Source organism: Simochromis diagramma, unplaced genomic scaffold (genome assembly GCF_900408965.1).
Source record: "Simochromis diagramma unplaced genomic scaffold, fSimDia1.1 OVJJ01000402.1, whole genome shotgun sequence".
NCBI classification, from domain to species: domain Eukaryota; kingdom Metazoa; phylum Chordata; class Actinopteri; order Cichliformes; family Cichlidae; genus Simochromis; species Simochromis diagramma.
This window is the reverse complement of record NW_024386972.1, coordinates 5,464,202-5,485,742: the sequence shown is the minus strand read 5'-3', so window position 1 is coordinate 5,485,742 and position 21,541 is coordinate 5,464,202. Positions and strand designations below refer to the sequence as shown.

The window sequence follows — 21,541 nt, the reverse complement described above, 5'->3', positions numbered from 1 at the left end:
CTTTAAAAAGTCTGGATGCATTCGTATTTTAACCCAGAGGTGATTACCAGACAAAACAACCGCTAAAAAGGAGAATATGTGAATGAGCAAGACTGCTGCTCCTCCTGGCACAACGTTCCCATTTATCTGGGCTTGTGACGCCCTGAGGGTGGATTTGTATCCAATCCTACTCTCAAACCAGGGAGCTTTCATGTGTAAGATGAATCCATTAACCACTACACAAAGGACCCACATACAGCACATGCTATTTACTACTGCAAAATGAAAAAACAGTGTCCTGTCCATTCACATATTTTTTAAATATATGAACAAACTGGAACTGCCAATTACACTTTAAAAAGAGAAGATTTCCCTCGTTTTATTGTGTTCGAGGCCTTGCTGGATGTGGCTCGTTATCATTTATCATATGTTGACATTCAAAGAGAAAACAAGAGAGAATATGGAAACATACCAACTGTTAGGGACTTTAGCAGCATGGCTGTAGTGGCAGAGCATCAGTCATTGGGTCACCGTCAGAGCAGAACCGAGGACATCTGGTTCACTTCACTTTACTGTCTCAGGGAGAGTAGCACAATCACAAAGTCACTTATGTGCACCGATTCGCTTACACTAGTACACACGGCGTCCACAAAACAGAGATTATGAACTAGGATCCGCAGTCAGAAACCTGTTAAACTCCTATTTAAAACTATACTTTAATATAATATATATCAGTCATACACCTATAAACAGGCCCAAGTTTAGAGTCTATACAATACAATCAAAGCCAAAAAGCCTGCTTTAAACTACATCAGGAACCGGCCTGGGGAATGACAATGATCACAGACAAGCCTATGAGCTATGAGTTTGAGGCAGACTGTAAGACCATGGGTAATGAACTCTCTTCCACAGGTGCTACTGTGTATTTAAGAAAGGGAAAAAGCTTCATAACACAGTAATAACTGAAGAGCGTTTATAAGTCCAAATCAGCTGAGTTGCTCACAAATATCTCTCATTCATATATTAATAAGAAAATAGGTTTATACTAGATGAGAATTTATTTAACTTTGGCAACTTATAGCACAACTAAAAATATTTTCAGTGTTTCTAGGCTACTTATTGCCATTACTTTACTTGGGAACATGCAAATAAATATGGTATGTGCTGCAAATACTGCATTTAATATATACCAACCTTAAGGCCGCCTATGTTATCCTGGCAATATTCTTTCATGCTAATAAAAAACTGACTTTAACTACTAATGATGACATAGGCCATGATAATTAACACCCATCTATAATAATATTGATAAAAAATACAATAAATGTGCCGACTTTATATTCAGCTTTAGCTTTAGCTTAGCTTTAGCTTAGCAACAGGGTCAAATTCTGACAAGCCACCTATCTAAGGTTAAAACCCCGCCCCCCCAAAAAACCGATATAAGCCCTGATCAATCCTCTCTACATATTAATGAAGCAGCCAGTGTTCTACCTTGTGCATAATTACGCACCCCTTTCCTATTGGTGACGCAGGCACTATCGATCCTGAAGCTGCCTATTTAACATGGGCGAGCAGCTGGAAGCATGGGACACGACCTGGGCTCCTGAAGGCTGCAGTCACCGGTGAGTCTTGCGTACTTCTTCTTATAGACAGATTTCTGGGCACTAAAAACTTTACTTTTCTTTCTCTAGTGTTTAGACCTGTGTTGGTGCAGAAACAGGGTCAAGGCTATTGTTAAGACTAAATAAGCAGTGGTGTGTCCAGCGGGGTGGCCTGGGAGGGCAGACTGGCCACCCCAGGTTCCACCCCAAAGGCAAAACAATAAAATTCAATCAAATATCAAATGTACGATTATGTTTTCACGGTGAAGCTCAGATATCCGAGTGTAAGTGAATGCAGCATCGGCTTCTGCGCTATGTGCATCATGTTAGCAAAGGTAGGAGAGCCAAGCACGAAACACAGCACTGCAGGAAACAATTTTTCGGTGAAAGAAAATGAGGACAGAATAAATGTCCCGGTAAGTAATATTAAGTTTGAGTTTAGTAAACTTCGGTGAAATTAGAATACCAAGGAAAAAATAACACTTAAAGAATTATTGCAGCCATGGAATATATCAGACAGTAGGCTACTGAGGGCAGCTAACATAAGAGTTATGAGTTATAAGATATAATCTAAGTCGTAACATTGCTGTATGGAGCTGCAGGTTTGGTTGCAGGTTAACATAGCTGGACTGGCCATCGGGCATACCGGGCATATGCCCGGTGACTTATTTTTTATTTTTTTTGTAATGGCATGAACAATGAGAGGTGGTGGATTGGCCAGATGCAGGTCGATGTGTAAAAAAGTTATGACCTGCAGTCTATCTGGGTCAGATATAAACCAAGTTTAGGTGGAGTTTATTTTCGTTGTGCTGACTTTTTACCGTCAGTTACAATAACTCGTACTGCGTTCTAGCCAGCTTGATGGAGTTTTTATACAGTACAGCTGTTCGGTTGCTATGATGTTACTGATAGTGAACTTTATTTTATTCATAAGGTTAGTTAGTAGAGTTGCCAACGGCTCCTTAAAAAAAATGGAATGGTCCCTCATTCAGAGAAAATATTACACGTTTGGTATTGAGCTGAGAAGAGACTCAGTTTGTCCCGTACTTTCGCTATAATGAAAAAAAGACACAAAGCTGGATTTATTCTGTCATTACGCTGCACAGCTGCCTCTTCTTCTCTCATTCTCTCCCCCTGCCTCTCCTGTTGCTCCTTCAATCATGAAACTGATCAATGATCAGCTGATCGGCTTTTCTCTCTTGTTTGTTTATCGCCCACTTTGCGCCAGAAAGAGGAAACCAGCAGATGTCGCGCTAAACAACAACAGCACGTTTAAGCTTGATCAGCTGTTGTTAGAATTTATTTAATATTAATTTCTAATATCAGCTGATGTTTGCTGGAGCCACAGCTGTAAAGCTGCTGGTCATGATGTCGGTTTGGATATGTGGTGAGAGGGAAACATGAGGATGAAACCAGCAGATGTCCTTACTGAATCATCAGAGCTGAACAGGTGACGGAGAAACGGGTTTACCTTTTAGTTCACGTGAATGAGTTGAAGGGAAGTTATGAACTGTTTCTGAGAGACAAATAACACCAGGATCCTTTTCTAAGCAGCTGACAGCTGGTAACTGTGCAGGGGCGGGTCTAGCAAAGTTTTGCCAGGGGGGCAGGTAGGGCATTAACAGGGAGAGGGGGGGCACAAAGAAATACTTTTCTTTCTTATTCTCATTTCAAATATCTAGCTTTTATTAAATAATTATCTAAATCTTACAACCAAAGTTTTTATCTGACGTAAAATGTATAGAAATCATACATATACCAACAAGACTGTACATCACTGTCACAACAGGGTTTGTTTTCAGTTAAAGTCTTTATGGCACATTATCCTTTAACTCTCATATCAATAATATTACACGTGCAGCATATTTCCAACTCCGTAACATTAATCGCCTCCGCCCCTTCCTCACACCTCACGCCACTGCCATTCTCATCCATAATCTTGTTATTTCTAGGATTGACTACTGCAACTCATTATTATTTGGCCTCACACAAAAATCTATCAACAAGCTCCAACGTGTCCAGAACTCTGCTGCCCGTATTATTACTAGGACTTCTTCTACCCACCACATCTCCCCAATCCTGAAGCAACTTCACTGGCTCCCGGTCAAATTTCGCATCCATTTTAAAATAATTCTGTATACATTCAAGGCTATTCATTCTCTCTCTCCACCGTACCTCTCTGACTTATTACAGATGAAGCTCCCATCCCGCTGCCTCAGATCTTCATCTTCTCTTTCTCTCTCTGTTCCCTCTGCTCGTCTGATCACAATGGGAGGGAGGGCCTTTAGTTGCACTGCCCCTCGACTTTGGAATTCCCTACCCCCGGACCTCAGAAATATTAGCTCATTCTCTCTTTTTAAGTCCACCCTTAAAACTCATCTGTTTAAAATTGCCTATTCTTAAATTTCTGTATGTTTTAACTTTTATCTCTATTTTTATCATTGTGTATATTTCCAGTTTTTTATCTGTTGTACAGTGTCCTTGGGTGCTTTGAAAGGCGCTATTTAAATAAAATGTATTATTATTATTATTATTATTTAATACCTGGTGGGCCGGTCTCTAGTCAAAATGCCCGATTTTGTGTCCCAGTTCAGTCCTGCAGGTTAATACTGGCAGTGTCACCATGCCAGCTGGCTGTATTTCATCATCAGCCAGTGTTGTTCTTTATACATCAATATTACCAAAGTTTACCATAAGGCAGCATATAAAGTATTTACTTGCTTTCAGGTTTTATTCAAATGTTAGTCTTTTCAGTTGTTTCCCCACTTTTTTCCTGTTTCAAAATCAAACACCAGTTTGTAAGAAGATTATCTTCTTTTTTTAACAGGGACATAAAGTTTTACATTGGCACTGGCTAATTTGTCAATTGTTTGTTACAAATGTTCGTATTTTAATATTCAAAAATGTTTTTGCCCAAAACATATGTGCACAACATGTCAGTAAAAATACTATGCAAATATTGCTGTCCTTGACTGCTGAATAAACACTGACTGATTGTATCTCTTGTACTTTATCAACGCAGTATCTAAAAATTTTGCACCGTAGTGGTTAAAATCTCATTCTAATAAGAGTTAAAAGTGCATTCGGTTGTTAGGTTTATAGGGTTATTGAATTATGGTTAACGGTTGGTAGAATTTTCTTTTAAACATTATCTGCCAATTACATCTGCCACCCTTCTTCAAATCTGTGCCCCTACCTGGCCCCCCCAACAAAAATTTTCTAGACGCGCGCCACTGTAAATAAGTACTAGCTTCTATTTTGTCCCTGAGATTTATTTCCCCAGCATAAAGTAGTGTTGGTGTTAGCAGTGGTAGCTTAGAGATGGCAAACCTACAATAAAAAGTAACATGGATTAACAACTCTGTGCACTGGGATGGTGTAGATTGTGAGCACAGAATCTCCTCACCAGGTTTCGTTTTGTTTCTGTAGTTTTCCGAGTGAGAGCCTGTGCTAAAGCTAGCTGTGCGCCACTTCTTAGTTACCTCTTTTAGTTCTACAGAAATTTTTTTGTTTGTCCCATCTGCTCCAAGTAGCCCCGTTAGAGGTGCGCTTTGCCCCCTGTGGTCCGAGTCTAAGAATATTTGAGTATACATCTGTTAGCTGGTGCAACTCCTTCTGATCCACAGGTTTCTTATATGACTTATAAAACTGTCTTCCAAAAGTTTTACCCATTTAGTAGGAGTTTCTCTATCTGTACTACACTGCTATTTTCTTTTAGGTCTTTTAGTTTTCCTTACACTCCACAAGCATGTTGCATAGCTTGTAGCTTTTTGGGTGAATATGACTGTATATAAAAATATCTGCAGGAAAACTAGACCCTTGAAAATAATTAAAATAACTGAAACAGTTTTGTGAACTTGGAAAAATAAAATATAGTAAAAAAAAAAAATGTAGAGGAAGTTTTAGTATTTGTTAGTTTGGTAAAATTTTACCACAATTTCCCTGATGAAGTTTTGAGGGATATGTTTATTGACAATCTGGATATCTACAAAACTGTGAGACAACTGCTTTAAAAAAGGCGTGTTTTTATTTTTTTTAAAAAGCAATATTTTAATAAATTCTATTTCTGACATGCACCCTCCAAACTAAAAGTTAACATTTTCAAACAATGAAAACTAAATTGAAACAAAAAACTTGCTCTGCACTTAAAAAAAGCAAGACTAAATCAAAATAAAGTTATTAGTCCAATCAGTGTCAAACAATAGTCTAAGTTTTACATGAGTTCACAGTTGTGTGAACAGAGCACAGAGAAGGTCTCAACAGAGAGCTTTAGAGGACTTGAGTACTTAGAGTGAGAGTGGAGGATGTGTGCTTGCCTGGCCTGACAGGCTGTTGTTAGGCGGTTGTTAACAAAATCTAATATCCAGTGACATATGTAGTTTGACCACCACCTTATTTGGAATGATAGCGTTGTTGCTGAGCTGTAGTCAACAAAGAGCAGAGAGATATAACTCATTTGGCTTCATTTTTCCCATTTGTCTAGTGTGTTGGGTGTTTGCTTCTGAAGATTCTTGAAAGGTCTTGTGAATTGTGGGTCTTATTTCATATCATATCTTATTTGTTCCACAGTATGAACGCTCTACATACTTACAATCTTATATAATGTCAATAGAATAGTTCAAACACACAACAGTAGTTGCCCTTGAGGTTTTATTTATTTTCAACATGAACAAAATTGGACTGAAAACTTTCAGAATGCTGCTTTTGACTTGTCACAGTGGCCACTGATCAAACAAACATCTACTCAGTACTTCTATCAGCTCTACTCATTTGAATCATTTTACAGCCATAACCGTTGAATATGCATCCTAAAATACCACATAATGCATAAAAGACTTTATAAATGTATTTATAAAGGACACAAGTTTTGTTAAATTAGCAAAACCAGTGAATAACAAATGCAATAACTTTGCAAGAGCACCTGTGAATGTCCCATCAGAAAAAATTTTTAAATCTTAAGTACAATATTGCACTGAAGTTGTATACTTGGCAATAATAATATACTATACTGCCAATCAAGACTGTACAATATCTTCTAAAGGCACCATCAAAGTAAGTATGTTGTGTTCACAGTGATTCCAACAATAGATGATCAGCAGTAAGACTGAAATCTTCACGGTTTCAGTGTATTGAGGTTAGATTGATAGGTGAAGGTCTTGGATCTGCAGCAGTCAGATGCAGATCCCCTGGAACTCTAGAGCTTTCCACGTGCAACTATAGACAGTGGCTCAGGAGTGGATGGCACGTAATGTCTGTTAAGTGCGCCGTGAAAGATACAGGAACTCCTCCCGGGTTTTGGGGTCCTCGAGGTAGACTCCCAGCATGGCGCTTGTCACTGTGCGGCTGTTCATCTTCTGGACACCACGCATCACCATACACATGTGCCTGCAAAACACACAAGTGCGCTTATCAAACCTCTGCAGCTCCTGAGCTTACTGGCTCCTAAGCTCTGCTTAAGGCCAGTATTTTGTGTCATATAATGCTATATGAATATCTGTGCAATATAACAGCAGCTTTAAGCTGTACAGATAATAATGTTGAAGGTAGGTAGTGTGTGTATGTTTGTACTTACGCCGCTTCAATAACCACAGCTACACCTTTTGGCTGCAGAGCCTCAGATATCCCAACGGCGATCTGCTTAGTCAGTCGCTCTTGAACTGAAACCAAAACAAAACAAAGAAATTCAGCTTATACGGTACACTAGACGATGCCAGTTTCATGCTGTTACTGCGTGCACACATTTGCCGGTTGCTTACCTTGAAGCCTACGGCTGAAGATCTCCACAATCCTGCAGAAATCAGAACACAAGCAAAGCCAAGGAGATTCATTAATAATGATTCAGTTTTTAATGGCGCGATATGGCAGCCTCGCTTCTGTCAGTCTGCCCCAGGGCAGCTGTGGCTACAACTGTAGCTTGCCTCCACCAGTGTGTGAATGTGAGAGTGAATGAATAGTGGTATTGTAAAGCGCTTTGGGTCCCTTGAAAAGCGCTATATAAATCCAATCCATTATTATTTATTATTATTATTAATAAACACAGTCTGGCATCAGTCCCTGACTACTGGCCTCTTCTCCAGCCAGCAGACTGTATAACTTGTCATTTGTGAATCAGTCACATTCTGTGAATTTGTCATTCACAGTTCAACGTTAGTGAGACTGTCTCAAGTTCATCTGCAGCTACTGTAACTCTGCATCACTATATTCAGATTTAAAGAGATATTTTAGGACAGGAGGAGAAGGAGACAAGCAGAGAGGCTGTGATAATAGTCTGGGATTCCCACAGGTCCAAAAGGATTTTCTCATGGCTCGAGAGCGAGCAGAGTTTAGACTTGTGTCTGATGAGAGGCCTAGATGATAGCCAGTGTGTTTAGGCTCTAAGCCTCCAGGTCAATGCACTGGAATAACAGAAGAACACAGTCAGCTGACACTAACACGAGAAACATACAGACACAGTGGCAGCTGGAGGGTACAGTGAATGTGTGTGTGTGTGTGGGTGCGTACTCTGTTACCTTGCCAGCTTGCTCAGTCCCACCACTTTTTTGTTGGGAATATACCCGATGTGAACCTGGAGAGGGACGACAGCCAGTGAGAGCACATAATCAGAGAAATACAGGAGGTCAGTATTAGCGGTTGAATGCTGAAATTAATTCACTGAACAATGCTTAATGAGTAAGAAAGCTTTTTTTCTTGTCTCACTCTTTCTTTTTTTTAAAATGTAACATTTCTTTCAATCACATAGACCTACCTTGCCAAAAAAGGGCACCATGTGGTGTTCACATAGTGAAAACATGTCTATGTCTTTCACAATCACCATCTCATCGTGGTCTTCATCAAATATGGCATTGTTTAAGATGTCTGGTGATACAAAAGCAAACATATGCATTTAAATTATTCCATTATCTTTACTTCAGTTAAGGAAACATTCATCTGAAATCTTTTCAATATCCTGGAATCATAATAATAATGCTTAATACTAATAATACTTGATCTACCCGTTATTTTGTGCCTTGATCTTTTAATTTTAACGTCTGTGAAGATTTAAAATATCATGATTTGACCAACCAAACGTTCATAAGTAAAAAGATGCTGAATACTGAGTTAAGTCATTTTGCTAACTCACTCTCTCATCCTCTCTCAACTTTTTCCCAGGTGACTCACCATCGATGGTCTCATGGTAGCCCTTGGTGAGGAACTGGATGGCTTTGGCTGCGCGCAACGGGGTGCGCAACAGTCCCTCCCGGTCGGTGTCCTCCCCAAGATGCCTGAGGATGTCGGTGTAGGCGGTCTCCAGCGCCGGTAACCGAGACGCGTCCTCCAACTCTTTGCGGGATGTCTCGTGGTGGTTGTTGACGGTTGACATCTTGTTGTCTGTGTGGAACTCCTCCACGATGTCGCCGACTTTTGTGCTCATGGTTAAGGCGCGCTTGGACTCTGCTCAGGACCGACAAATAAACAAGGATGAAGTTCCGTTGCCCTGCGGGTCTGGCTGGCCTATTCGGTAGTTATCCTGTTTATGGGGCCTGCCTGGGATGCGCATCAGGCTCCTATTGGTCGGAGTCGTGCGTACGTCAAAAAAGGAAGCATCGTCAGAGGGGTTAAACACTGACCAACCCCGCCCCCTGCAAAGAAGAAAAAAAAGAAAAAAGAGAAAGAAACCTTATCTTATGTCACTTGAGACCTTGTTAACCTCCTTTTTAAATCATCTGAGTTGATTTGTTCCAGTTATGTTGCTCTGATACAAAAAATCTTAGAAAGCTCGTGAGGCTCATGACTTCACATGCTTTTTTTTTTTTTTAAGTTTATGGAAATCAAATTGCTGTGTAATCACGTGAACTGTCTTGATAAGCCACAATCAAAAGCATGTTGTTGTTATGTTTTTGTTTTTTTTTTCTGCTGGGAATACACAGCCCAAAATGTCAGAGGGCTTCAAAGGTACATATCTGCATTAAAGATACTTACAACCAGTCTGTTTAACTCTATGTCTTAATTATGAAAAATGTGGATGGTTTGACATTAATTTTGTAATATTATTTTCATGAATAAAATGATTTAATACAAACAAGCCTTGTGGGATCTGATAAGTAATAAATGTTGTTTGCATGGTGATATAGTATTTTAATCATAATAAGAATAATAGTAACTTTATTTATAAAGCGCTTTCAACCAAAGTGCTGTACAGCTATTTGAACTAAAAAAAAAAAAAAAAAAAGAATGAATAAATAAAAGCAATAAATAAAAACAATAAAAGTTAAAAACAGTAAGAATTTAAAAACTAAAAGGCATAAAATTAAGACATGTAAGATAATCATCAGATAACAGTTATTACATTTATTTACTTTTTCTTGCTGTAGGTCAAAGGTCACTTTAGGTCAGTGTGCAGATTGTGATAAGTTTGTATATTTTGGGTGTGAGACAGAGAGAATGAAACAATCACCCGTGCAAATTGGTTTATTTTATCACTGAATTGTTCTGTTCACTATAAGCAATATGACAGCAAGAAACACAAGCGACACATTAGGTAAGCATTAGGTATTTACTCATCAACAGCACATATCACAGAAAAAAATTTGCTGCCATGTTCCCTAAAGCAAGTTACGCAAGGAATTAATATATAATTCACAAATATTTCTGGTTTGTCAAGCCCATTTCCAACGGACTGAGGAAAAGTAGAAAACTTATTTTATCTGATGAATCACATTTAGACATTTTTCACAGAAATACACATGCTTCAGGCTAAAGAGCATCTGGCTTGTTATGCCTCTGTGATTGTCTAAAAGGGCACATGCCATGGGTAACTTGTACATGTGTGAAGGCACCACTTGATATATAAAGCATTAAAGCGATGTAGCCATCCATCCAGATGGGCTTTTATCGTTTTAAGAAAAGGTGTTGCTTGTTTCTACTTACTGTTTTGTCTCAGCTGCAGTCATTACACAAAACTCATTCACTGCAGCTACTAGATAATAATATTGGCATGCAAACACTCAGATATCCATAGATTTCATTTTTTGTTTGGTAGATGTGTATTCAATTTATACAGGGTTCAAAAGTCAAAAACATAAGTATAACTTTCTTTAACTTCTAAAATTATTTTAGATAAGTTTAAAAGTGTTAGTTCCAGTTAAGTTCACGCTAGAAAGGTCAGTAAGTTCAGTCTACACTTCAGGGTCTAAGTATAGAGAGCATCTGCTGTTAGGTCGATAAGGTTTTAATTCAATGGGGTTATTTTTTGGTCTTGTTTTAATTGAATTAACTGTTTCTGGGTTTACACAGGGCTCCATAATGTCGTGATTTACACATTTGCCTAGCATCAGACAGTTTCCTGGTTCAAGACCAAAATCCATACAAATCTACTAAATCAACTGTGCAGCGCTATCAGCTGTGTTGACCCCTTGTAAGGTAGCAGCTGAAAGAAGCATCAGATACTCTAAATCAGTAGGACAAACTACGATAAGTTTAAATGAAAGGATTGCTTCATATTCTTGGAAGAAGTCCTTTGCCTTAAATGACTGCCTGAAGTATAGAACCCATGGATGTGGTCATGAAGCGGTTTCTCCCCTGAGAAGCTCAGCTAAGCCTTCACTGCAGCCACTTTTGGCTGCTTCTTATTTGTGGGTCCCTCTGAAATTTGTTTCCAGTAACTGAAAAGCATCTACTGATCTATTAACTTCATGTTGAGTTTGTTTGATGAAATTCTGGCAACTCTGATCCATAAGAGGTTAATTATAATTATATGAGTATATATATTATGTTAATTGGTGTTTCTAAATTGCACATAGGTGTGCATGTGTTAGCCCAGTGATAGATTGGCGACCTGTCCAGGGTGTGCCTTTCCTCTTGCTCTATGCTAGCTGGGTTAGGCCCAGCACCACCCAGGCGAGCCCTGATAAGGATAAGCGGAAGAGAATGGATGGATGGAAGTCGAAAATTTGGGTTATCATTTCAAAATTTCGACGTAATAACTTTTAGTTTTAATACATTTTAAACGATTTCATCAGTTTTGAGTTATTTACTGAGAAATGTGAGTTAGAAAGTCGATATTATTTATGTTCCGGTGATTACTGAAGTTTTAAGTCAGGTTCGAAAATGTTTACATAACATTAGTGTTCCGAGCTACTGAAGAAGTAGAAGAAGAAGCGAGCGGCGTTCTTGTCATTTACATGTTTCAGCGACTTACTCGAGAGTTTAAGATCATTCAACCATCTGTTTATACGTGGTTTAGCTTTGAAATGTCTGCATTTGTGAATAAAAATGTTCCCAGTAAGTGGCCCCGGTTGCGTTCTTGTTTCTATGGGAACATCTCGTCAACGCAACTTCCTGTTTGGTTCTGCGCGGTGGCGGGAGATTCCAGGATGGCGGTGCAGCCGAAACAGAATCTGTCCATGGACAGCGCAGCCGAGCACGGCTTTCTTAACTTCATTTTCTCCATGCCGGAGAAGCCGGACACCACATTCCGGATATTTGACCGTAACGAATATTATACGGTTCACGGGAAGGACGCCATATTCGCGGCGAAGAAGGTTTTCAAAACGAACGGGGTCATCAAATATTTGGGTTCAGGTACTAGCTTAGCTGTGCACTAAACTAACTTCAGTTGGCGCTTTTAAACAAGTAAGGGGACAAGGGGTGCCTCGGTGCCTTTACTATTAAGCTAACCTAGTTGGTGTGAACGTGTAGCCAGAGAAAGGGTTTCACAGGTTGTAGCTAAGGTGGCTGCTATTAGCTGCAGCCCTAGCAGGTCCCGTACGTTCAGAAGCATTGCCATGGCTAATTAAATGTTGGACAGAGTATGTTTTTGTGGGAAATGATGAGGGGTCCTCTTACAGTTAAGTGTTTTCATTTATTGTCTCAGGGACTTTCAAGCTGTTAACTGCTTCTTTTCACTTTGTTTAAATGGAGATAAATCATTGAGCTACAAATTTCCTGTGAGGTCACTGACAGAAAAACATGGAGAACAAAAACTGCTTCACCCAGATATTAGATGTTTTAGTCTTTATAGCTAGCTGCAGTTCCTATCTTCTATGGTAGTTTTCAGCATACAACACAAAAACCTGCATGACTTGTACCTTTGTGCTGACTCTAAATTTTACACTAGGACAAATGATGGAGTTTAAATACCTCGAGTCAACCATGGAGAGCACTGGATAGTGCACAACAGAAGTGAAGAAGAGAGTACCAGGAGGGTGGTGCAGGTGGAGATGGGTTTCGGGGGTGATTTTTGACAGGAGGGTAGCAGCAAGAGTGAAAGGGAAGGTGAAACCTGTTGTGATGTATGGTTTAGAGACAGTGGCATTGAGAAAAAGACAAGAGGGAGAACTGAAGATGTTAAGATTTTAATTAATTGGGAGTGATTGGGAGGATGGACAAGATTAGAAACGGTTATATTAGAGGGACAGCTCAGGTTGAGCATTTTGGATACAAAGTTGGAGGGGCAAGGATTTGGACATGTACAGAGGAGGGATAGTGGATGTATTAGACAGAAGATCCTTAATTAGAACTGCCAGGCAGAAGGGAAAGAGGAAGCCCACACAGGAGGTTTTTGGACATACTGAAGGAGGACATACAAAGCAGGATGCTGGGGACAGGCTGAGATGGAGGCAGATGATCTGCTAAATAAAAAATGCCACCTGGTCACATGAGATACTTGTGTACTGAAACCACCAGCACTCCGTGCCATGAGAAGGGCGCATTACAAAGATTTTGACATGTTTTTGTTGGTCAACAGGGAGTCGAAAGCTGGAGAGTGTGGTCCTGAGCAAGCTGAACTTTGAGGCCTTTGTGAAAGATTTGCTGTTGGTGAGGCAGTACAGAGTGGAGGTGTACAGGAACCACAGCAAGAGCAGCAAGGAGCACGACTGGAAGATTGAGTACAAGGTACTGTGCTGGCTATTGAGACATATCAGAGTGGTTTCTGCTTGTTTAAAAAACAACTCTGGATCTTACCTACTGTGTCCAAATGCAGGCCTCTCCAGGAAACTTGACTCAGCTTGAGGAGATCCTTTTTGGTGGGGAAAGCAGCTCAGAGGGCTGTGCAGGTGTCGTAGCTGTGCGGCTTGCAACTGGAGCTGATGGGCAGCGTGTTGTTGGGGTCGGGTATGTGGATGCAGCCCAGAGGACGATGGGAGTGTGCGAGTTTCCAGACAATGAGATATTCTCCAACTTGGAATCCCTGCTTGTCCAAATCAGTCCCAAAGAGTGTCTCCTCGCCCAGGGGGAAGCTAACGCTGATGGGAGGAAACTGCGTGAGGTATGTGGGCACGGTAATTACTAAACTTATGTTAAAAAAATCAGTATGAACATCAGTCTTGCAAAATGGGAAATCTTTAAACGGGTGTTCTTCTCTTTAAACCAGGCCTGACTTAAAAAAAAAAGAATATTAATACTCTGGCTGCATAAGCAGAGATTGTGATGCGAGTATATTGTTGTTTTTGTATGTCTGTGTAGGTGGTGCAGCGTGGCGGCATGCTAGTCTCTGATAGGAAGAGAGCTGAGTTCAACAGCAAGGACATGGTCCAGGATCTCAACCGACTGCTGAGAGCAAAGAGAGGGGAGACCGTGGCGAGCAACACCCTACCTGAGCTGGACAAACAGGTGAACAACAGGAAAAAACAAACATTTTGACAAAAGGTGGTGGTTTGAAAAAACTCTTCTTTATTTTACAACAACATTTAGAACTAAGCATTATTGATAAAATCCCAGTCATAACAGCTCCTGCCGACTAAATGACACTCAGGCTGAAGGCCGTGCATACGAACAGGTCACCATGTGGGAAGTTTGACCATAGCGTCCCTTGTGTGGTGTCATTCTCAGGTGGCAATGTCATGTTTGGCTGCAGTGGTGCGTTTCCTTGAACTGCTCTCTGATGAGTCCAACTTCAACTCCTTCAACCTGACCACTCTGGACCTGGGTCAGTACATGAGGCTGGACAACGCCGCCGTCAGGGCTCTTAATCTCTTCCAGGTAAGTGACCGGTGTCAACGCCTCAAAGTTTTCACCTTGATAAAAGCACCAGAATAACAGAAGTGTTCTTTTCTTGGCTCTTTGTGGTTGCAGGCTCTGTAGGAACTGTGGTTGTTGTTGTGCTAGAAAAACAAAAAGATGTGATTTAGAGAAATCAAAAGCACAAATTTGGGAATGACCAGCAAGAAATTTAGAAAACCAGCAACCCGTTCAAGTTCTAGTAGCTGTGACATATTGATTTTATTGACTGAGCCTGTTTTTTTTTCCTGTTATGTAGCAAATACGTATGACTGTGATAAAAATATTCCCAATTTGTCCGTGCATCACTGTAATTCATCTGTTAAATTCACGACTAACATGCAAATTGTATACTTCAGGGTTCACCTGACGACACCACCGGAGCTCACTCGTTGGCCGGTTTGTTGAATAAGTGCCGTACGCCGCAGGGTCAGCGGTTGGTCAACCAGTGGATCAAACAGCCCCTCATGGACAAAACTAAAATAGAGGAGAGGTAATACAGTGATGAGGGATGGAGGGTTTCTGTACCTTCAACAAATCCAACTTAGCAATATGCCAGGTCTGTAGGCGATAAGACCTCCTAGTCAAACATCTTTAGCTTAACAAACATTATACATTTCAAGGAGGCATTTAAGGGAATAGAAGTATGGTATTATGAATCAGCCCTCATGTTTTTATAATTTGACAGGAAAAGTCGAAACAGATGCAGAAATTTACCGATATGTCCGCATACATGGAAATTCTGAACGGGACTTTTTTAGACAAGTTTTCTTGTGATTTCTTTGAGTAGTCTTCAGGAGTATTTCTCCAGGCTTCCTCGAGGACATTCAGAGGTCTTCTTGGGATGTTGGCTGCCTTTTGTTTAGTTCTCAGTCAAAGATGATTTCGTACTGCTTCGATAACGCTGAGGTCCGGGCTCTGGGGGAGGCCAGTCTACAGGACTTACAATTACTGAGGATATTTTTGTGCAGGCTTGACCTGGTGGAAAGCTTTGTGTGCGACTCTGTGCTGAGGCAGACCTGTCAGGACGATTTGCTGAGGCGGTTTCCCGATCTTCATCGACTGGCCAAGAAGTTTCACCGTCACACGGCAACGCTGCAGGACTGTTATCGTGTCTACCAGGCTGTGAGCCAAATACCGACTCTTATCACTGCTCTGGAGAGATACACGGGTAAGCTGCAGCTTATACACTGTTTACCTCACTCTACAATCTGTTTTGCAGGCTGCAGGGATGCTGTCTTGTTTGCTTCATACAGCTGATTTGACAGTTTCTTAATTGTTGTTATTTGGAGTCCAAAGATTGTTGTTGCTTCATCGTGCTGACTGTGTGTAAACAAAGGATGCTGTTTTTCATGGAACTATTTTTATGTATTGAATCAGATGAATTCAAAACTGAGATCTGGTCTGCTTCAAATCATTTTTAACTAAAATTTAGGCTAATACTTTGTTTGTGTTGCAGGTAGCTACAAGGTTCTGCTAAATGCAGTATTCCTCTCGCCTCTCGGAGACCTGCAGACTGACTTCACCAAGTACCAAGAGATGATTGAAACCACACTGGACATGAACCAGGTCTTTTCATTTGCTTCAAAGTATTTTGCCCTCCGTTTGCACACAGCCTGTTGTGCATTTGACTCATTTCTTGTTTCGTGTAGATTGACCACCACGAGTACCTGGTGAAGGCATCATTTGATCCGGTGCTGAGTGAGCTGAGAGAAAAGATGGATGTGCTGGAAAAACGCATGCAGACCGTGCTGACCAGTGCAGCCAGAGAACTAGGTGATTACAGTATATACATAATATAAAACAATAACCTTGACATTATTAATTGGTATATACAAAGAATCTGTTCTTAGAGGAATAACTTGTAAAGTATGACATGAATATAGTGATAAATAACCTAATACTAATTCTTTTCTTTTAATTGAAATTTAAACGTGTGTGTGTGTGTGTGTGTGTGTGTCTACAAGAAAACAAAAACAGGTAGTTTCCTAAATAGGTTCTCTGGATATTTATGTTAATGAGGTGTTGAACAGGTGTACCTAATATAGTGGCTAATGACTGTGTGTCCTAACTAACCTGGTGCCGCAGCAATCCTTGTGCAAGGCAGGTGACGGCCGTCTAAAGGAAGGTTTCCACTTTGGCTTTTATGCTTAAACAGATTGGCGTAACTTTGTGTTTCAGGTCTGGAGGCGGGTAAAACCGTGAAGCTGGAGTCAAACGCCGTGCTGGGAATTTACCTGAGAGTCACATGCAAGGAGGAAAAGAGTCTGAGGAACAACAAGAAATTCACCACGCTGGATGTGCAGAAGAACGGTGTGCGCTTTACCAACAGGTGTGCCTCACCGCGTCTCTAATGTCAGCATCACAAAACGCTGCTCGTTTTTTTGCGGGGTTTTTTGCCATCTGATGATTCACGCCGATGTATGTTCGCTTGCAGTAAGCTGAGCTCTCTGAACGAGGAGTACACCAAAAGCAGGGAGGAGTATGAGGAAGCCCAGAACGCCATCGTTAAAGAGATCATCAACATTGCCTCAGGTGAGGAATCTCATCACATGCTCCTCACTGTCTTCTCAGCAAGGCATCGATTTGAACAGCATAGGAAACGATTGTATCCGGGTTGCGTGAAAACTGGAAATGTCATAATTGCATGAAAGTTGCTTTGTGAGACCGTTTAATTGATTTCGTTCACATTTTCTGTAAAGGTCAGTAAAATCTACAGCACTTGGAATTTTTGCATAGACGTCAAGGAACTGGTGATGTTGCGGTCTTTCTTTTATCAAGTACAAAATCGTTTTGGAGCCTGCACATGATGCGGTCTTCCCCCTGCGATGGTTCATTTAAGGCTCTAAATGTTTTAAACCGTCAGGTTACGTGGATCCCCTCCAGACGCTCAGCGACGTGATAGCGCAGCTGGACGCCGTGGCGAGTTTTGCCGTCACATCGGTGTCTGCTCCTGTGCCGTTCGTTCGGCCTCAATTCCAGCTCTTAGACCGTGGCTGCAGGCGCGTGGAGCTGCTGCAGGCTAGACATCCCTGCATGGAGATGGATGCAGACACTGCATTCATACCTAATAACATCAGCTTTGTCCAGGAAGACAAGAGCTTCTATATCATAACAGGTGAAAAATAAGCACAGATTAAGTCAAGGGTGGATTTAAAGGCAAATTCTCCCATGTGGGCTGTCTGGCTGTCATTGATGAGGCCCATCACTGTAAAAATCAGCCCTATGTCGTAATAAGCGCAGCTTTTATTAAGTCTTGGAAGTACCTCGAAAATCATTATGTTTTCCAAACCTTTGCAGGACCAAATATGGGTGGCAAGTCCACCTTTATCCGGCAGGTGGGTGTGATCGCATTGATGGCTCAGATTGGTTGCTTTGTGCCATGCGAGAAGGCGGAGCTTAGCGTGATGGACAGCATCCTGGCAAGGGTGGGTGCAGGAGACAGCCAGGTGAAAGGAGTTTCCACCTTTATGTCCGAGATGCTAGAGACAGCCGCCATTCTGCGGTAAGAACAGACGAGCTTTATTAATAGTTATACAAATAACCGATGAGCAGATACGGGAAGGTTTTCTCATCGTCTGTGTTGTTGTTGTTGTTACAGTTCGGCCACAGAGAAGTCGCTCATCATAATCGACGAGCTCGGCAGAGGCACGTCCACCTACGACGGCTTCGGTCTGGCCTGGGCCATCAGCGAGCACATCGCCTCCAAAATCGGCTGCTTCTGCCTGTTCGCCACCCACTTCCACGAGCTGACGGCGCTGGCAGCTCAGCAGCCCACCGTCCACAACCTGCACGTCACAGCCCTGACGTCGCACAACACGCTCACAATGCTGTACAGAGTCAAGCCAGGTCAGCACGTGGTTTCGCTCGGGGTTAACGCAGCTTTGTTCTTTTAAAAATGTTAATCTCAACAAACGATTATAATCAGCCCAGAGCGCCTTTAGAGTGATCCGTCTCTGTCTTCAGGCGTGTGTGACCAGAGTTTTGGAATCCACGTGGCCGAGTTGGCTTGCTTCCCGCCGTCAGTGCTGGCCGCTGCGAAGGAGAAGGCGGAGGAGCTGGAGGAATTCCAAGAACCTGCAGGAGATGAGTCGGAACAGGAGGAGGAGCCCAAGGCTAAGAGGCGAAAGACAGACAAGCAGGTAAGGCTCAGATTTCCACTATTATACCAACACCATAATCTAGACCAGCGGTCCCCAACCTTTTTTGCGCCACGGACCGGTTTATGCCCGACAATATTTTCACGGACCGGCCTTTAAGGTGTCGCGGATAAATACAACAAAATAAAACTAGTACCGGTACCGAAAAAATAAGATTTATTCATAACACACGTGAAAAGACCCAGGAAAACATAAATAAAAACGATAACAAAATAACGCTGAAAACCGATAAAAACCCTGAAAACTATACATTTCACACCTGAGCCTCAACTCTCGCGGCCCGGTACCAAACGACGGTGTCCATAGTGACATTTATCATTTAATAAACACTACATTGTTGGTACAAGTGATGCATTTGTCTACAAATCATCTTCTTTCAGAAGCAGGCATCTGTGATTTAGATGCGGTGCTAGGCGATATAGGGACGCTTTTCTCCTTTTTGGTGTAGATTTCCCGCTGAACCATAAATGGCGATTTTGAATTTGCCCCCCCCCCCCCCCCCCCCCCCCCCCCCCCCCCCCGATCAGACGCTTAAAAAAACGTACCTGGTAACAGGGTCTGCCGCCTAATGGGACAACCATAAAAACACAGTTGAGCCGAGCACAGTTGGTACTAGTGGTAAAGAGGCATAAATGTGCATTTGTGCTGCAAATGGAGACTACTAGTCTTCCTAATAATAGCAGATTTTTATTAAAAGAAGTGTAGAGACCAAAAGTCAGGGCAGGGGGCATAAATAAGAATACACTTGAAGCTGTCAAAGGAATGGGAGCCTGCTAGAGGGCTAATACAGAGAGTCAGACAACCATTCGCACTCACACCACTAACTGCATGTCTTTGGACTGTGGGAGGAAGCCAGAGACCCCAGAGAGAACCCCTGAGGACAAGGGGAGAACGTGTAAACTCCACAATGAAAGGCCCTGGCCAGATGGTGGAGTTGAACCCATGACCTTCTTGCTGTGAGACTAATCACCGTACCACCATTTTGCCCCATTTCTGTTGAGCTTATTCTCTGGATGCATTAAAGAAGTCTTGACCTGGATATCTACTGGCTCTGAGAGTCTGAAATACTGGCCTTCGCCCCCAGAGGACAAGTCATCAGACTTCAGCCTATTGATTCCTACATAGATTAACATTATCTTTTGCACTAGTTTGCCTGACTGCAAGAAAAATGATTGCTCAGTGGCACTGAAACAATGGTAATTTCTGACAATTTAGTTACTCACAAGACTTCATGTGCAGTTCCGTTGTATCTCAGCCGTTTCACTGCAGAGCCAGATGTGATAAGAAATTTTCCTAAGGAAGATCGAGTAGCACAAACTTGAATTCCCCCGTAACAGGGGAAATATTAGTCGGATTTTAGAGTGGCAGAAGCTCTGGATCTTTTAAAAAGCTGAAGACGAAAACAGGATGGTGTCCACAGCAGGATAATGAACAACACAAGTCAAGATCCACATCAGACTTCCTCAGAAGGTGCAAGCTCAGGTGCTCAGTCCTTGCGCTGGCAAAGGTCGGCAGCCTTAACCCAACAAATTTCCCACGTGCGGGATTAATAAAGGTTATCTTATCATAGTAAATAAAACCTCTATTGAAAATCTGCGGTTAGACATAAAAGTTAACTTGAGGCAAGAATCTCAAAACTAGAAATCCCTTTCTAGGAAAGTCATCACCTCAAAAGATTCCTGGTTGCTACAAACAGCTCTGATTGTTCCCAGTGTTACTAATTACTGCCAGTGAAGGATAACAGAACTGTCGCTTTGAGCCCTTTTCCTCCTTTGATATTTTCACACTGTAAAGAGATGGGTATTTTATTCTCCACGGTGAAGGAATGTCACAAGCATAGCAGTATAAAGAAGGGGAAAAAAATACACTTGTTGCTGTGTTCTTACAGATAGAGGCAGCCAATCAGAAGAAAGTTGACTTAAAGGCAGCAAAAGCGCCTCGTTTCAGAGAGTAGAGCTGAGGTCCATTCAGAAACCAGAAGAGAGAGTTTGAATTTCTTGTAACACCCATGCCCTGCTTATTTTTCAGGTGGGGGAAAACCTGATCCACTACTTTCTGCAGAAGGTGAAGTCACTTCCACTTGCCACCATGACTGAGGAGGAAGTGAAGGCAAAGCTCAGGAAAATGAAGCAGAAGCTGGTTGCCAAAAATAACCCATACATCAGCGAGGTCCTCGCACGCTGCGTTCCTGTTAAAACTGCTTGATTTTTAAACCCCTACCCGCTGTCTGCTCTGCAAAGTTAAAGTTCATCACTGTAGCGGAGAACACTAGAGTGCTTATACTGTAGTTTTCCAATAAAGGATTTATTGCCACTCTGCAGACACGTTTGTTTGTCTTTCTTGTCCCAGTTATTTTGTGAGATTGCTCTGTCGCTTAACCTCCTAGGACCTGGCGTCCACATATGTGGACATCACATTTTGGGTTATTTAGACCAATACTCAATTTTACTCTACAAGCGCCTGATATCCACTTACGAGGACATTATACTGCTACTGTTCTGTTGAAATTTTAAACGAATATTCTCATGTGTGGCTCTCATTTTTCTTAGAAACAAAAAAAAAAAAAAAAAAAAATCTGGTAATTATTTGTTTTTACATTCATCGGGTCCCAATATGCCCAAATATCAAAGAGAAATAAAAATGCATGCCGTGGAAGAGTTCGGGTTTTAGGAGGTTAATGCAGATCCGTGACACCAGTAACTTGTGTGTCTACTGTTGGTCAGGAGGTTAGATAGCTCAGCTCGGGTAATACTGTGTATAATTGAGACTAATTGCTTAAAGAGCTCTGATGACTCGATGCAGTATGGATAATGACGTTAGTTC

General features: G+C 41.6%; 2 protein-coding genes and 1 long non-coding RNA gene across 4 annotated transcripts; 2 read left to right on the top strand and 1 right to left on the bottom strand.

Moving 5' to 3' along the window:
* Positions 1–1,419: 1,419 nt before the first annotated feature.
* Positions 1,420–9,218, top strand: LOC120738183. Its single transcript, XR_005696912.1, has 2 exons — positions 1,420–1,601; positions 8,730–9,218. It is a non-coding gene; the product is annotated as an uncharacterized LOC120738183 (long non-coding RNA).
* LOC120738182 (GTP cyclohydrolase 1-like) lies at positions 6,217–9,018 on the bottom strand. Its single transcript, XM_040039329.1, has 6 exons — positions 8,739–9,018; positions 8,326–8,435; positions 8,090–8,145; positions 7,337–7,368; positions 7,153–7,237; positions 6,217–6,965 (listed from the first exon to the last, which is right to left on the bottom strand). Exons 1-6 carry the CDS (start codon positions 8,989–8,991, stop codon positions 6,836–6,838), a joined length of 666 nt encoding a protein of 221 aa, XP_039895263.1. The 5' UTR covers positions 8,992–9,018; the 3' UTR covers positions 6,217–6,835.
* A 2,207-nt stretch (positions 9,219–11,425) lies between the features above and the next one.
* msh2 (mutS homolog 2 (E. coli)) lies at positions 11,426–21,040 on the top strand. Of its 2 annotated transcripts, none has more exons than XM_040039004.1 (16): positions 11,426–11,535; positions 13,306–13,454; positions 13,543–13,827; positions 14,025–14,171; positions 14,391–14,540; positions 14,918–15,051; positions 15,530–15,729; positions 16,018–16,127; positions 16,211–16,334; positions 16,740–16,890; positions 16,996–17,093; positions 17,425–17,676; positions 17,859–18,063; positions 18,160–18,407; positions 18,525–18,700; positions 20,747–21,040. In XM_040039004.1, exons 1-16 carry the CDS (start codon positions 11,487–11,489, stop codon positions 20,921–20,923), a joined length of 2,655 nt encoding a protein of 884 aa, XP_039894938.1. In that variant the 5' UTR covers positions 11,426–11,486; the 3' UTR covers positions 20,924–21,040. The 2 variants fall into 2 exon arrangements, with proteins under 2 accessions (XP_039894938.1, XP_039894937.1); XM_040039003.1 differs by lacking the exon at positions 11,426–11,535 and adding an exon at positions 11,885–12,140.
* The last annotated feature ends 501 nt before the right edge of the window (positions 21,041–21,541 follow it).

Excerpts from the sequence above, each read along its gene's own strand:
- LOC120738182 (XM_040039329.1), bottom strand. The coding sequence starts at position 8,991 with ATGAGCACAAAAGTCGGCGACATCGTGGAGGAGTTCCACACAGACAAC. Across the intron at positions 7,369-8,089 it reads GGACTGAGCAAGCTGGCAAG|GATTGTGGAGATCTTCAGCC; the intron begins GTAACAGAGTAC and ends TGATTTCTGCAG. Across the intron at positions 6,966-7,152 it reads GCTGTGGTTATTGAAGCGGC|GCACATGTGTATGGTGATGC; the intron begins GTAAGTACAAAC and ends TGTGTTTTGCAG.
- msh2 (XM_040039003.1), top strand. The coding sequence starts at position 11,933 with ATGGCGGTGCAGCCGAAACAGAATCTGTCCATGGACAGCGCAGCCGAG. Across the intron at positions 15,730-16,017 it reads TGCTCTGGAGAGATACACGG|GTAGCTACAAGGTTCTGCTA; the intron begins GTAAGCTGCAGC and ends TTTGTGTTGCAG. Across the intron at positions 16,128-16,210 it reads CCACACTGGACATGAACCAG|ATTGACCACCACGAGTACCT; the intron begins GTCTTTTCATTT and ends TGTTTCGTGTAG.